Source organism: Caenorhabditis briggsae, assembly GCF_000004555.2.
Source record: "Caenorhabditis briggsae complete genome, chrV, whole genome shotgun sequence".
Classification (NCBI taxonomy): domain Eukaryota; kingdom Metazoa; phylum Nematoda; class Chromadorea; order Rhabditida; family Rhabditidae; genus Caenorhabditis; species Caenorhabditis briggsae.
Genome location: NC_013488.2, coordinates 2,244,127 through 2,260,864, shown reverse-complemented (window position 1 = coordinate 2,260,864; position 16,738 = coordinate 2,244,127). Strand labels below are relative to the sequence as shown.

General features: G+C 39.5%; 4 protein-coding genes across 4 annotated transcripts; all 4 read left to right on the top strand.

Annotated features, from left to right (window-relative positions):
• Window positions 1-3,258: 3,258 nt before the first annotated feature.
• On the top strand, window positions 3,259-7,376 carry CBG27336 (the record flags this gene model as incomplete). The annotated part of the gene is made up of 6 exons (XM_045236696.1): window positions 3,259-3,398; window positions 3,450-4,247; window positions 4,451-4,598; window positions 6,102-6,262; window positions 6,328-7,158; window positions 7,214-7,376. 6 exons carry the CDS (start codon window positions 3,259-3,261, stop codon window positions 7,374-7,376), a joined length of 2,241 nt encoding a protein of 746 aa, XP_045100716.1.
• Window positions 7,377-8,009: 633 nt separating this feature from the next.
• Cbr-sut-2 lies at window positions 8,010-10,863 on the top strand (the record flags this gene model as incomplete). Its single annotated transcript, XM_002647187.1, has 6 exons — window positions 8,010-8,060; window positions 8,111-8,430; window positions 8,479-8,784; window positions 9,179-10,447; window positions 10,495-10,573; window positions 10,720-10,863. The coding sequence occupies 6 exons, from the start codon at window positions 8,010-8,012 to the stop codon at window positions 10,861-10,863; spliced, it is 2,169 nt and encodes a 722-aa protein (XP_002647233.1).
• A 616-nt stretch (window positions 10,864-11,479) lies between these two features.
• On the top strand, window positions 11,480-11,965 carry CBG24574 (the record flags this gene model as incomplete). Its single annotated transcript, XM_002647186.1, has 2 exons — window positions 11,480-11,518; window positions 11,681-11,965. The coding sequence occupies 2 exons, from the start codon at window positions 11,480-11,482 to the stop codon at window positions 11,963-11,965; spliced, it is 324 nt and encodes a 107-aa protein (XP_002647232.1).
• A 921-nt stretch (window positions 11,966-12,886) lies between these two features.
• Window positions 12,887-14,885, top strand: Cbr-sos-1 (the record flags this gene model as incomplete). Its single annotated transcript, XM_002647185.2, has 5 exons — window positions 12,887-12,985; window positions 13,718-13,804; window positions 13,850-13,936; window positions 14,001-14,105; window positions 14,244-14,885. The coding sequence occupies 5 exons, from the start codon at window positions 12,887-12,889 to the stop codon at window positions 14,883-14,885; spliced, it is 1,020 nt and encodes a 339-aa protein (XP_002647231.2).
• Window positions 14,886-16,738: the final 1,853 nt, after the last annotated feature.

The following is a 16,738-nucleotide window of genomic DNA, read 5'->3' as shown; positions in this document are numbered from 1 at the left end:
TGGGATTTTGGAAATTCACGTGATTTTACTGAAACTTCACAGAAATTTTGGAAATCGAAGTGATTTGGGATGAAAATTGAAAATTTTGAAAATCGCTCTTTCTTATATTATCACCAATATTTTATTAGTTGATAAAATTTTGATTTCTTACACAGAAACAGAGATAATTGAGCTTAAAGTACACGGGCTTCTATTGGAGCATTTACGAGAATGCAGTAAATTTCGAATCATTTTTTCTCGGCTTCTATGAAAGATATTGAAAAATTGTCAACTGATTAAATTTTGGTCATTTTACGAAAAACGTTTTATCAGTTGACAACATTTTGATATCTTTCATAGGAAACGAGATAATGCAGCTCAAAGTGCACGGTAATATTTCGGTTGTCGTTCCTCAGTTTCATACTATTCTTTCTGAAAGAGTCACATTAAGCTTTTCAAAAATTCTGACATCATTTATTTATCATTAGAATAATGTTTACTTTAAAAGAAATGGTATGATCAATCACTTCGTGTCTTTCTTATTTTCAGTATGAACCATCAGGAATGCTCCAAACGCATGAATTGTCTGATCTCCGTTCCAGGAACTGATAAAGTTATCTTGAACACACACTCGAGATCCTCCTGGCTGTTTCTGGCATCAGCTTCATCTTCAGCTCCTGCGGACCCAGGCTCCTGGTTCCTGGTTCCAGGATCCACCTTATTTCTCTATTTTCAGTCTGAACCATCGGGAACTACTCAAAATGATCTTGTTTCTTGTAGATCATCTCACTGATTGAATTGTCTGATTTCAGTTCCAGGAATTGATAAGATTATCTTGAATTTCACAGCAGATTTCCTCGGAACACCGTTTCTAGATCCTCCACCAGCATTTCATCTTGCTCCTGATCTAGTTTCTCCTCTATTGAATGCTTCTAGCTCTAGCTCCAGGACCTGAGATCCAGCATCCGGGGTCCAGGAACCCGGGCTCCAGTACCCGGAATCCAGAACCTGGCTCCAGCACCCAGGCTCCAGGTCCCGGGCTCCAGAACCCAGGCTTTAGGACCCAGGTCCCTCACCCTTCTCTGGAGCCCAGAGAAGGGAGAATTGATTCTTGTCTCCGCTTTCCTCTTCATTTTGAGTGTTCTTCCTGAGGTCAATGGGCCACCGAGGGTCGTGGGCTTTTTACGCCGCTTTTTAGGGGAGAATTGACATTTTTCTGAAACTTTTTTGGCACGCTGATTTTTTAATAAAAAAATTTGATTTTTTCATCACGTTTAAATAACTCTTGAATTTAGATTTTTTAACTTCTGTGAAACTCTTTTTAAAAATATTGTCCCTTTAAACCTAATTATGTCGTTTCCTGTTTGAGATATCAAAAAATTGTCAACTAATGAAATTTTTCTGACATCAAGGCAAAGATTTTTGCTGTTAACACTTTTTCGATTTCTTCTACAGGAACCGAGAAAAAATTGATCAAAGTTGACTAGATCCCAAACTCTAACTCTTCAAGTTTGAGCCGATCTCTCTCGATTCCTGTAAAAGGTATCAAAAAGTGGTAAACTGACAATATGCTTATCATAATATCACCAGTGATCATTCTATTAGAGTGTTTACGGTATGACAAAACTCTAAAGTTTCGAAATCAATACAGAAATTATAAATTTTGACAATTTCGCGATTTTTTATCACTTTCAAAAAAAGACAATATTTGTATTTCCTTTGCATCTTTTCCCCCTCCAATTTTGTCTACCTATTTCGCAAGTTGGTCTTCTTTCCTTTCTTTCTTTTTCAAGTTCTCAACTTCTCGTGCTGAAATGGAAAACATTCTGAAAAAATATAATTTTCAAGAAAGGTAAGTCTCTCGAATTGCAAAGGTGCTCTAATCCCGACACTTTCTTTTCAGGCGACCCTTGCAAAATGCATTATCCTACTTTCGCAGCTTTTTCATGGACTCAGAATTCGATTTGAAGTTGATTGCACTCAGTGTTCATGACCAATATATTTTGATTGCCTATGAAACGTCTTCTAAAAATGAATACAACTTCATGTATAGGAATCGAAAAACAAGTTGTGAAGTTTCGTGCGGTGAAAAAGAAGTGAATTTGGAAAATTCGGATTTTGTGGAGGTTTTTCTCAATGATTTCAAAATTATTCTGAGTCATCAAAATTCAATTCTGGACACTTTTTGGTTGGCCACAAGGGAAAATGCAACAAATCATTATACAAGGATTCTGGAAGCTACAAAAAATATTCTGGATTCGAGAGGAGAAAAATTGAAAGTAGCCGGTTTGCAGTTGGATTTGCTCGGTCAAAATCCAATCCATTTGATTCTCCCATGTCTGGATTTCAATGTTTTGAAGTCCGTCCGTGTGAATGATCCAACTTCTCATGGCAATTTTTGTCGAATTGAAATCGAGGAAAATTCGGAATCCAATTTATTAGAAATATTAGAAGAGGCTGGAAAGTCACTTTCAATTCTCATGAATTCTTCCGAATTTACCGTAAAACCTGCCATAGCAGGGCTCCTCTAACGGTCAACTTTGAAACTATATATCTCGTTTTCTGTAAGAGATATCAAAAAGTAATAAACTAACAAAATATTTTTGATATTATGATAAACATTTTGTCAGTTGACCGTTTTTTGATACCCTTTTTTGGAACCGAGATAATTGAGCTCAAAGTGCACACAAGGGTTGGGCTTCTTTATAGCATTTACGGTACCAACTTTAAGCTGATTTTTCTAGTCTCCTGTGAAAGATATCAACAAGTGGTCCATTAACAAAATATTTGTGATATTATAATAAACATTTTATCAGTTTACTACTTTTTGATATCTTGCAAACAAATTGAGATAATTGGACGCAAACTTGATAGTATGTTGTAGGGTCCCACCTTTGACTCAGATTATCACTGCTCCTGTGAGAGATATCAAACAGTGAACAACTAACAAAATGTGGATGATATTATGATAAACATTTTGTCAGTTGGTCACTTCTTGAGATCTCTTACAGGAACGGAAATAAAACACATCAAAGTTGACAGGGCCCTTCTATTACAGGTTTTTGTTTTTTCCTCTTTCAAATTTACTGAGAATTCAATCATAAATTTACTCTTCTTTTACAATTTTGAAGCTCTGCCTTTTTCCTGTAATCGATTTTTTCCCTTTCTTTTTGAATACCATCCCCTCCCGTCTTTTTCTCTGCGTCTCTCAACATCTAACGCTCTCTCTGTCTTTGCCTGTGCGGACCATTGGAACAATTACCTCAACAATCTTTCTAGATGAAGTTTTTGGAAGAGTTGCTGAGAATTTTGGGACCTTCAGAACTCAAAAAATCCAAGAAAAGTAAAGGATTTCCAGTACTAAAACTTCCGATAGTGGTTTTGGAAATGGTTTTGAAGCAATTGGATCCTGTGGAACGGTGAGTTTATTTTTTTTTAATTTCCTAATTTAAATTTTCTTAGTTTTCCAGATTCAAGTTCTCCGTTCTCTCAAAACACACAAACCATTTATGCATCAAGTACACCTCAAAGGGCTCCGATCGAATTATTGGAATCACTTGGCCGCCGGGCTTATCGATTCTTTGTGAAGATGAGAAACTTGTCACATTTGGTTTTCAAGAGAAATCGAATCGGACCAATAGCATCATGGACCAAAATGTTGACTCAAATGCCACGTGTCATTCAAAAGGAGGAGAGGATTATGTTGTGTATAGTGAGAACCCACTGGAACAAGCGATGAAATGGGCCAAACATTTCAATGATATCTTTCAATTTAACCATATTCTAGTCCAAATTAATCTATCTGAAATGGTCGACGACTTTTTCGAAATTTACAAAACATTGATGGGACCACGGGTGACACATCTTAAACTATCTGGAACATCAGCGGATTGTGGACAACTTCTGGAGCTATTAACCTCCGTTCAAATCGAAGTTTTGCTAATCCGCACTTCGATTTCCGGAAATTTGAATGATTTCAAAAATTTTCCATATCGATTGCCTGTTTTACGATGGGAGAAACCCGATGGGATCACTATCGAGAACATTTTGAATATGGATTGTGACTTTTCGGATCTACGAGACTCCAAATTTACTGATGAGGAGCTGAATATGATTTTTCATGAATGGAGAAGTTCTGGAAACAATGTGAAGCTGAAATCATTATCTATAAAAAGGAATTACATCCGAGAAAATGTGAATTATGATGTGATCTACCAAGGGATGGAAAACGAGAATCAGGATCTAATGTTGAAACGGATATTCGTTTGGTTAGTGCACTTTGAGCCAATTTATCTCATTACCTGTGAAAGATAGGAAAAAGTTATTAACTGATAAATTGATTATCACAATGTTATCAACATTTCATCAGTTGACAAAATTTGATATATATCATAGAAATCCAGATAATTCGGCTCGAAGTTTACCGTGTGTGGGGGGGGGGGGCCTTAAAAACTGAAAACTGTAATTTCAGGAGAAATGAAGCCGGAAATGAATGTGAGCTGATACTTCAAGGAGGATTCGATGTCACGAGAGATGATGGAAAAACGCTGACCTGCTTCACAATGGTTCCACGAGATCAGGATCTGGAGGATCTGAATTGGCATTCTATTAATTTTCATGTATGGGATAAATGATTATGTAGTTTTGGTTGGTAAATATCAGTGATGGGAGGAATTTCCGTTTCCGTTTTCCGTTTTCCGCCCGGTTTTCAGAGATTTTTTCCGTTTCCGTTTCCGCGGAAAAACAAAATTCCCGTTTCCGTAAAAGTAAAATTACATTTTTGTTTCTGTTTCCGTTTTCCGGAAAAACCGCCATTTTTTATAGCGGAAACGGAAAAAAAATGTAAAAAACAACGAAAACATCAAACTGAAACTGGCTTGAAAAAAAGCATGGAAAGTGATGCAAATAAGGTCGATTTCCGTTCCCGTTTCCGTTTTAGCTGTCCGTTTTCCGTTTTCCGCCCGATTTTTGAAGATTTTTTCCGTTTCCGTTTCCGTTTCCGTAAAAGTGAAATTTCTTTTCCGTTTCCGTTTCCGTTTTTCGTATTTCGGAAAAATGCGTTTCCTCCCATCACTGGTAAATATAATTTTTTATTTATTTAATGATAATATTGAAGAGAGTCTGAAGTATCACACAAAAAACAATTACTTGAAAACCTGTAAAAGAAAAGCCTTTCACTTTTAACTTTGAGCCAATTTATCTCGGTTCCTAGGAGAGATATCAAAAAGTGGTCAGCTGATAAAATATTGATGATGATATGATGAATAACTTATCAGTTGACCAATTTTTGTTAGCTTTCATAGGAACCGAGATAAATTGGCTCAAAGTTGAAAAATAGAGATCGCGTTCTTTAAGAGAATTTGCGGTAATTTAAGTTGGATTCTTCGAAGCTCTAGGAAATTTTAAAACATTTTGTTTGATAAGATTGAAAGTCTCCAGGTTTACTAAACAAAAATAGAGCTTTAATTTTGTAGTGGACACATTTTTTGTACAAATTAATCCGTGTGTGACGTACCCCTTAAACTAAATAAGAGCCAAAATTTAAAGCCAGGTCACTTCCAAACGATACATCTCCTATGGATGAATTTGTATAAAAAAGTGGACAATTACAAAATTGAAGCTCTAGTTTTATTTTATATTTTTTGTGAATTTCAAATTGTTCGGAAACCTGCGACCCACTTTTTTTATACCCATGAACTTTGCTATTGATCCCAGAATAAGCTACCGTACGCACTACTTGTCTACTTTGAGCTCAATTATCTTGGTTCTCGTGAGAGATATCCAGAATCTGTCAACTGATAAAATGTTGCTGATATTACGATAAATAATTTATCTGTAGAAATTTTTTTGATATCTCTCATATGAACCTAGATAAATTGGCTCAAAATTCAAAGCTAGTGCTTGGGCTCTATTGGAAGCCCTAAGGTCATTTTTTATAAATTTTTCGTTCACCTCATGCAACAATACAATGCTAACCAAGCCTAATCGCTGTCCAGATGTTGCATAATCCCAATACCACGCAATTATTGCATCAACCTAGCCCATGGACAGTCCTCACAGCCGCCTGGGACCATTTTCCCCTTCCTAGTGTCCAACCAATCGATTCGGTGTGTCCGTTTCAGAAAATCATGTCCCCTGATCTCTGGAAAAGACTAAAAGAGCATTTCATAAAACCCTCAAAACCAGAATTATTTAAAAAATCGTCAGTACCAACTTTTCCAGTGCTAAAACTACCGACTTTAGTGGTGGATATCGTTGTGGCTCATCTGGAACCCACTGAAAGGTAGGTTTTTTTAATTCTCCGTTTTTCAAGATTCTCGATTATATCCCCTAAATTCTAAAATCCAGATTCAACTTCTCCAACCAATCAAAATACACCGCTATTCTCTGCAAACGGACCATTCCAAAGGATCAGAAACTGTCATTGATGTTCAGTTATCCACCGGCTCTATCAATCATGTACAATGCCAGGGAAGCCGTGATATTCAACTTTTATTCAAAATCCATCAGAACAGACAAAGACCAAATGCTTGGCCTTGTTGTCAACCAGACTGTGAACAAAAAGTCAGAATGCGTTTTCAACTTATCCGCGAATCCAAATTGTCCTGATGTGTACCATGTGTTTTGCAAGAAGCCAGTCAAGGAGCAATTCGAATGGGCGAAACACTTGGGAACTTTCTACCATTTTGATAATAACCAATTGAAAGTTTCTTTTTGGAAAATGGATAAGAAATTTAAAACGTTTGTGGAGACATTCAAAACTACTTTCGACTCAACCACATTTCAACTTATCATTGGTGCAGATTGTGTGTTTCAAAAACCATTGGAACATGTTTTTGATAAGCTGATTGTTCAACATGGAACCTGGATTCTTCCACTAATGACGCTTAAGTTAAGAACTCCACGATTGCACTTCTACAGATTAGATGTGTCAACTAATATCGACATCAAGGACATTCGAAGAATGAACTCTGATTATATCGATTTGAGAAACTCAACAATCGATGATGAAGACTTGAATGAGATGCTGGTGGAATGGAAGAATGGACAACTGGAAAACCTGAAGTCGCTATCAATCCGAAGAAACTATAGTTACGATGCGGTGGCGTTCAATGCTCTTTTTGTTGATTTCCTATCATTACCGAAGCCAACATGGGGAAGCGCTCGATACTTTGATTGGTAATTTTTAAATTTCTAAAACAAATTTTCGAAAATAATTCTAAATTTTTTACAGGTTCGACGATGATGGAAAAGAAACGAAGATCCAAATTAATATTGCTTATGACTGCGTCAGAGAGGATGGGAAGGTCCTGACCACCTTCTTTCAGATGCCTCCAGATGATGAAGAACAAACGTGGCATTCTTTGAACTTCCGTGTCACAACTCCAAATGTCTAATTTTTCAGATTATATTTAAGTCAATTTTTATTGAATTTTTACATAATTTTATCAAATAAATGGTTTCTTCGACTATTAGATCATCGAAAAACAAACGAATGTCGCCGCGAAAATATGCGAAAATGTGCATGTTGGCGTTGTTGTGTTTGCACCGGAAACATCAAGCTTGACGACAGTTGTCGCCGCTGTTGCTGGCAAACGGCTTTGTTGCTTTACACACGTGATTTGCGAAGATAATTGGTTTGGATAACTAAAATTTCATCTGAATTCTAAATCTCCAGACCAAATTTAACGATTTTTAGCTATTGAGACTTGAGATTCCTGCCAAAAAAATGCGTTTTTTTGACTTTCGAAAAAAATGTTCTAATTTTTCTATTTGACTGCTTCCTGCTTCTTTTCTCAGCACTCTTTTCGAAATTCAGTTTCCAATGGAACTCGGGAGCATGTATAACATAAATCTTGCTTATCACCCATATTTTTCATCGATTTTTCTCTCCAAAAACCTGTTTCCCCGATCCGGCATTTTCTCTATGGATATCATCATATCACGCCTTCATTGTCTTCAATTGTTTTTTCTTCCCTATACCCATTTTTGAAGAAATATTCGTTTTTTGCAGAAATCATCGTCTAAACATGAGCTCTCAACCGGGAACCGGAACCTCGGAAGTTTCCAAAAAACTCAAGGTATGTGTTTTTTTTCTTCTCAAGAATCTATTACCCTCGAAAAGTTGCAGGCGGCGATTCGCGCGAAGCTAGAAGAGCTCGGTGTCTATGTGGACGATGAATTGCCCGACTACATCATGGTCATGATTGCCAACAAGAAGGAGAAGGTGCAAATGAAGGACGATCTCAACTTGTTCATCGGGAAGAGCACCGCCAAGTTCGTCGATTGGCTGTTTGACCTGTTCGATCGGCTTCAGAATGCGTCTAACAAGCAAGGTGAAAGCAGTAGTAGTAGCAGTGCCAAGAAGGACGAGGAGAAGAAGAAGGAGCAAGAAGCCAAGGAGCGGGAGGAGAAGCGAAGGAAGGAGAAAGAGGAGCGGGAGAGAGAACTGTAAGAGTTTGAAATTTGACGGAATTTTTCTAAATTCAAAATTTTCAGACAAAAAGAAAAAGAGCGAGAGAAGGAGCGTCAACGAGAACGGGATCGTGAGAAGCGACTTGAGGAGGAGAAGCGGCGAGAGGAGAAGAGGAAGGAGGCTTCGAAGCCGAAACGTCGTCGCACTAGAAGCAGATCCAACACCTATTCAGATGATGAGCGTGTTCAAAAGTCACATCACAGAGAGCACAGACGGCCCAGATCAACGGAAAGAAGAAGAGGCAATGCTCTGGATAGTGGCGAGGAGACAAGTCCCAGAAAGCTTCAATCGAAAGTCACCGTTAACAGAAAGATTCCACCGGCTGGAGAGTAAGTTTTTCGGTTTCACAGCTTTTAGTATCTTCTAGTAGCTTCTAGAAGCTTCTAGGAGCTTTTACCTGCTTCTAGTAATCTCTAGGAGCTTCTAGGAGCGTCTTGTAGCTTCTAACAGCCTTTATTAGCTCCTAGTAGATTCTAACAGCTTCTAGTAGCTTCTGGTAGCTCCTAGTAGCTTCTAGTAGCTTCTAGTAGCTTCTAAGAGCTTCTAACAGCGTCTAGTAGCTTCTAGTAGCTTCTGGAAACTACCAGGAGCTTCTAACAGCTCTTAGTAGCTTCTAGTAGTTTCTAGTAGTTTCTAGTAGTTTCTAGTAACTTCAAGCATCTTCTAAAAGCTTCTAGTAGTTTCTAGTACTAGTAAGAACCTTCTAACCATTTTCATTCTCAGCACCAACGTCAGAGGCCGTGGCACAATGTTCCTACGAGCGATGAATGAGGCTAGCGTTAGCGCTGGATATGGAGGCGGTCGTAGAAGTTCTGAAGCTCGTGACGACGATGACATGTCGGATGTAGAGGCTCTTCCTTCGAAATCTTCCACTTCAGTGAAATCTCCGAAAAAGAGCCTTCGCGATAGATTGAGCAGAGTCACTGACAAAGGAGTCGCCGAGCCAATCGAAGACGATGCTGTTGTTCTGGGCAACCAACCGCAGACTGGAGGTCCACAGATGATATTGAAGCTGTCTGGAGGCAGAGAAGCCATCAAGAGAACCAGGATTCAGGATAGAATCGTTATCAATGATGACTCGGTTCGTCGTGGACTCTTGAAGCGAAGAGTGGAGATGCCAGGAAATGCTTCTGAGGAGCCGAAGTCGAAGCATGAAAGAATAAAATTCGACGTTTCTCGAGAGACGACACCTTCTGACGACTCGCCGACGATGCAAAAATGGAATGGACATATCAGAATCGGCGATGATTCTGAAGACGACGACGAGGAAGCTGAAATCGATGCAGTGGTTGCCGAAGCGCGAGGGATAGTCGTCAGAAGAGACAGTGCGATGGAAGAGGAAGAAGAGATTTTACCATCAACACATCAGCTCTCCGGCGCTAGCTTCATTATCCCTGACCCATACCAATCGGCAGTTCCAGCTTATATTCCAACTCCATTGAGTGTTCTCAACGAACAGCAGAATCAAATGGGCGGTCCTAGAGATCATCAAACCAGAGAGCGCTGCATCTTCTGGCCGAAATGTACTAAAAAGGAGGCATGCCCATTCGCTCATCCCACCACCAACTGCAAGAACTTCCCGAATTGCACCTATGGAAACCGTTGTCTCTTCATTCATCCGCAATGCCGTTTCGACCGCTTCTGCACCAAGAAACACTGCCCATTCACTCATCCTGGCACTGGAGGCTATCAACCGGGATCTGGAGCGGCTCCAGACGTTCAGAATCCTCTTACTTCTAATCGTGTGCCAGCAGTTGCTGTCGATGAACCACAACCACAAAAGCCACTTGTCCGTGGAGCTCTAGGAAGTTTGGCAGAGAAATTGGCGGCGTCAATTAAGAAGAAGCCAATGGTTCCGGCGGAGAAGAAGGAAGAAAAGAGCGACGAGAATCAAGCTTCGTCACCAGTCAAGGAGGAGGAGACGGTTATCGATAACAACGAGGTGCCGAAAGAGGATTCTCCTTCAGAAGCGACTTCTAGAGTGGTTCCAGAGTAAGTATTGAAATTTGAATTTCGCGGCAAGACCCATTCAGTTACAGAGCACCACTTCAAAATATGATTCATTGTCGTTATGCAGGCGCTTGCCGCAATCCAGTTTGCCATTTCAAACATCCAAAGGTATGTCTTGATTTTTACAGTACTTCCGGAGTGCCCTTCTATTAGAGGAGCCCTTCTAATACAGGTTTTACTTCCGGAGGGCTTTTCTTCTATTAGAGGGAACCTTCTAATACAGGTTTTAATATATAAAAAATCCAATATTCCAGGAATGCCGATTCGGTGCCAACTGCCGTAACAGCGGCTGCTACTTCTACCACAAACCATCTGCACCAGTTTCTACAGCGCCAGTCGTCACGGCTTCTACTGACGGTGCCGCCAAGTACAAATGGAGCGCCTCTGCTGCCAACTAGTCATCATCATAATCCCCCAACCTATATTTTCTTCTAAATACCTATTTTTTTCCAAATATCTGAAAAATGATTCAAACAACGTGTCTCTCTGTAACTTTTCTTTATTTAGGTGGTAGTCATTTTTCTCTATTTTTTTGTCTCGATTGTCCCCTGAGCCTCAACTCAAATAGAATTGTCTATCCTTCCCGCTATGGCACAAACCTGTTCTTTATATTTATTTCCCTGTCTTCTCAACCCTATTGAACTCCTGTTATCACATATTTACCGTCCCAGTATACTCCACACACACACACACACATAAATGCCAAAATTCATCCAAAGTCCAAAATATATGAAATGTGTGTTATTCTTTTTTCGAAAAAAGTTTCAGGGCCTAAAAAAGGAACATTATGTGATTGATGTTTTGAGACGAGGAGCAGCAATCCAAACAAAACGGTTTCGATGGGAGTGCTCATGTGCTCCTCCTCGTTTGTTTTCTCTCTTGGATCGGTCACTTTTCTGTCTCCTTTCCAATAGTTCTTCCTTGCCTCACTCAAGTGCTTTTCTGCGAAAAATGCTGACCGTTTACCTATTTTCTGCACTTTTAGTAGCTTTTACGATTAGCGGACCTTGCAAAATGTCTCCTCTGACCACATTTTTGACGGATTCTCAACAGGTTAGTATTTTAAAATATATTGCCGTCGAGAGGAATTGAACTCGCGATGATGCACCACCGATGGTTTCCAAAAACAAGCGCTTTCCCAGCTGCGCTACAGCGTCACTGCTTAACTAAGCATTGAAAGTCGAATAAAAAGCATTGAAAGAATAAAAATTCCAGCAAACGCTCCACCAGCTAATCGTCTCCGCTCGTGACGCTGGCGCCAGTGAAGACATGGTGAAAGATAGTATGGATGAATATTTAGCTCAGATTCTGTCACCTGATAGACTTCTGGAGCTTAAAAAAGCCCACGATGAATTCGAAGCCCAACGACGTGGCAAGCGATCGGCGACGCCTTCTGAAAAGCAGGAACCCAAGAAAGTCTTTGATATAATCGACCAATTTACGAGTGATTATCAGAAGTTTTATGAGGAGTCGTCGGCGGTCAGAAATCGTAATCATTAATAAGAATTTAAAAGATATTTTTAATTGTCCGGAAGCTTCAAAATACGGGTTCTCTATGATTCATGATGATAAAGATTTATTTTTATTGCACCTTTCTTTTTTTTTCTTTGAAATCTTCTTATTTCCGGTTGCAGAAAGAATGTCATGAGTCAGCAATTCTGAAAATTGTAACAAAATTCAAATTTTAAGCTCATCGCGCCAAAACATTAGAGCGCATTTGCATGAAAATTCAAAAACTATTTTTTTTGATTCCGGTTTTTGGTGCTCTTTTGCGTTTCTAGGCGGCTATTTCTTCAGCGAATAGGTTGTAAAATAAATCCTGACAGATGACTGTCCCCGTTTTCCGCCCATGTTTGCCCTTTCCCCCCAATTTAGGAGAAATTGAGCATTTTCTATTATTTGTTCATGTTTTTAAGGTATTTTAACCTGGAAATTCAATTTTTCCCCACTAAAACTCCTGAAACGACCTTGAAACATTGCAAAAAGTGACTGATAGACGCTGATTACGGCTAGAACCCAATCAATTTTGTTGTCTGAAGTTTCTAACTAAAGAAGAGAAAAAGGGGATCAAACTGGTTCGTAAGAACAAGGCCGTGGGGCCCGGAGGCTGTCTGCCTTTCCACCGATTATATTTGTCTGCGTCTCCACCGATTTCTATTTCGCCTGTCGTCGTCTTCTTCACCGTCCCGTATCAATTTTGCCCTCTCTGCTTCTCTGCGTCTCCTACTCTCTCGCTCTCTCTCTTCTCCAATCATCGCTATCTGCTATACTTTTCTGTTGTTCCATGCATTTTTCTGCTGGCCAGGGGAAACGGAGTGTGTAATCATCATCATCATCATCATCATCATCACCTACTCTCGCCGCCTGCTTGCTAATATTTAGATATATTTGATTTTTTAGATGCAAACAGTCTTCTAAACAATGAGCATCTCCGCTGCTGACACTGTGTCGTTGACGAGTCGACGAACCATCTCGACCAGCAAGCATTGGGCGGCGATTTTCGATGAGAGAATTTATCAGGTGAGACAAAAAAATTTGAAAAATCTGAAAAATCCATGAAAATCAAGGAAAAATTTGAATTCGCGCGCTTTTTCTCACCGAGAGGACTAGAAAACCAAGCGAAAAATCTCGTCCAGCATTACAGACTTGATTATTCGAGTGACTCATCAAAACAGAAGCTTAAAATTGCGCGAAATGTCGTAAGGTGTTGGCTATTGTACGCATTGCGGACAATATACACTACCCTACGACAGTGTTTGGAAAAATCAAATTCTCGAGTAAAAAATTTTGAAATTTTGAAGATTTATAATTAGAAATACAGATGGAATATGAGTTTATGAGAGATTTTATGAATTGAAATAATTAATAAATTGAATCACTTTTAAAGAAATTTGAGCTGAAAAACAATGATTTTAGCCTAGAAAATCGAATTTCTTATGCTTTTTCACCCCAGAAAGTCAAATTTTCGATAACTGTCGTGAGATGTTGGGTATTGTACGCATTGCGGATAATACACAATACCATACGACAGCTTTGCAAAAATTGAAATTATTATGTGGAAAAAAGCGCGGGAGTTTCATTTTTTTTAGGTTATAACACCATAGCGACAATTACAGTAGCCAAAAACTTTTTTTCATGAAATTCGGGAAAAAAACAATCAAAAATAACTAATTTTAGGTTACGGTAGTTGTCGTTGTGGGACCGTCCAATTTTTTTGCATAAAAAAAATCTAAAAATTCTAATTTCTTCCAGATCTGCAACATTGCTCATCCTGGCCTCCCCATTGACTTCGATGCCGTCGAACACATCCGTTATTTTCTTCAGAGTATCGTCTTTGAGGTACAGTAATCCCCATTTGACCCTATTCTAATCCCCCACCTTCAGCTCATCGAGACACGTGCCACAAGTGTCGCCGAAGTGGACAAGACGGCCGAAAAGCTGTTCGGTTACGGCTTAAATACCATTTGCAAGGTCAGTAGTGTAGCGGATTTAAAGGCGCATGAGCCGGAAAATTTTGAAAAAAAATTTTTTATAGGATGCCTGGGACAACATGCACCAGCAGCTCCAGCACAAACACAAATATCAGAAGACGTTGAAGACGGCGTTGGAAAGTCAGCACAGGCTGGCAGCGGTGATTAAGGTTGGCGGGAATTCCAAAATTCTGAAGTAGAATTCAAAAAAAACCATCAAAAATCGTGTCGCCACCCAAAATTTTCAAAGCATGCGCCTTTAAAAATCTACAGTAGTCTTTTAAAGAGCATGCTTTGAAAATAGATAGGGTCTCGACACGAAATCATGGAAAATAGGTTTTTTGGCCGAATTCGAAGAATTCGTTGCAGAAGAAACGGAACATGCCGCCGCGGCGGCGGCGACGTCTTCCAATCGCCAGACGTACGAATCGGTAGCCGTTGATTTTTTGCGCGACGAGCGTCGCTTCATTCGCGAACTGAACCGAATCAACGTGTTTCGCCGACGCATCGAATCGATTGCCACCTCGGAGAGTGATAAGACGATAGTCGCGAACCTATTCGGCAATCTACACGAGATTCATGACCTCGCGTTGAAAATCGAACGAACTTTGGAAGACGCGATCGAGTTGAACGATACGCAATGCATTGGAATGGGCATTTGGGAGTATGGAGAGGCGTATGAGTTCGATACGTACACATTCTATATTAAGAGGGATGGGAGTGAGATGAATGAGTCTAGACATGCTACTTATGTGATTAATGATACTATCAAGGCGCTTCTGGAGAGTGAACGATTCTCGAAATTGTTCATGAAATCTGGAGAGCATTCTAGCTCCTTGGATGGACAGAGTTTTCGGCTGGCTGTGCAATATGTGCTTCCTCAATTACTTCATATTCCAATTTTCCATATTTATCAATATCATGAATATATCAATGTGAGTTTTGATTAAGAAACAGGGATGCCCGGAACGGAAATTGGAATATTCAGATTTTTAAAATTCTGAAATTCTGGAATATTTCGATCCTTAAAATTTCGAATTATTGGAATATTCGGATTTTTTAAATTCTGAAATTATTTGAAATTCTAGAACATTCGTTTTTTTAAAATTCCTGGTTTCCAGAAAATTCGGAATTTGAAACTTTCGAAATTCCGGTAAATTCCGAAAAAAATGTCCCGGAAAAAGTGGGCGGAGCCCAAATTGCAAACCTGACACGGTGTTTCACATTATCGTGATAATTACCGTATGTAAAAATGGACCAGAACTGTGTGGCAAAACCGTGCCAGACTTGCAATTTAGGCTCCGCCCACTTTTCCAGCGAGATTTTTCCTCGGAATTCCAGAAAATTCCAATTTGGAAAATTTCAATTTTCTAAATTTCGACAATTCGGAAAATTTCGAGTTTCGAAATTTCGAAATTTTGGAAAAATTCTGACTTTCAAAATTCCGTAATTTCGAAAAAATCCGAAGTTTTGGAATATTCCGATTTTGGAAATTTCGAATTTGGAAAATTTAGATTTTGAAAATTTTGGAATTCTGGAATATTCAGGTTTTTAAAATTCTGAAATTCTGGAATATTCGGAATTTCAAAATTCCGGGATTCTAGAAAATTCTGAACTTGAAAACTTCGAAATTCTGGTGGATTCCGAAAACAAATTCATATTTTTCACAGTATCGACAAAACCGTGCCAGGCTTGCAATTTAGGCTCCGCCCACTTTTCCCGAGACATTAGAAAATTCGAATTTTTCTGATGTTCCGATTTTAAATATTCCGGATTTTCGGAATTTTCCGTTTTTCGAAATTTCGGAATTTTGAAAATTTTGAATTTTAAAAAATCGGAATTTCCGAAATTTCACTTTCTCATCACATCGCGAAAAATGCGCCTCTAACAAACCGTAGTCAAAAAACGCGAATTCCGAAAAAAATCGGAATTTCCGGGATTCCGAATTTCCCCGAACCGTTCCGACCATCCCTGGATTCCTATAAAATTTCAAAAAATCAATTTTTCTGAAAATATACGTTTTCAGAGACTCCACCAACTAAGCTCTTCCGAAGAAGATCGTCGGGATCTCAACGACTGCCGTGCCGCCTTCGAACGTGTCGTTGGATCAGTATCCGACATCCCACCAGAGCTCAAAACCCGGATCGCCTCCTTCCTAGACCAACAAGCCAAGAGCGAGAAGATCTACAATGTAAAGCGACTCAACGAGATTCAAACTTCAATCGATGGTTTCGTGGGAAGTCCCATTGGCAAAATGTGCAATGAGCTGGAAGCGGATGGAGATCTTGGAATGATCCGCCCGTCTCTTCAGTTGACAAGCGACATTACCAAGAATAAGAAATGGAAGACAGAGAGATTTGTCTACGTTTTTGATCAATTGATCATCCTTTGCAAACGACACAAGAACTCCCTGAAATTCAAGGATCGCCTCCCAGTGCACTCCATAGACGTCTTCGATGTCCCCGATTCTGAAGTTTTGAACTGTTTTGGAATCGAATCGCACGACAAGTCATCTCTCCCGAAGACTTATCACTTTGTGTGCAGAAATCCAGAGGAAAAACGGCAATGGATGGCTGTCCTGGTGAAGGTCACCACTAAAAGTGTCCTGGACCGTATTCTGGACAATTATGAAAAAGAGGAAGCTAAGAGGATCCCATTGATTGTCCCAGGTCCAGACCAGTATCGATTCTCAGAGCCCGATACAGAGAGTAACATCACCTTTGAAGACTACACGTCTAGCAGCGGAATCCCGGTTATCAAATGGGGTACTGTACTGAAACTAATCGAGAGGCTGACTTATCAC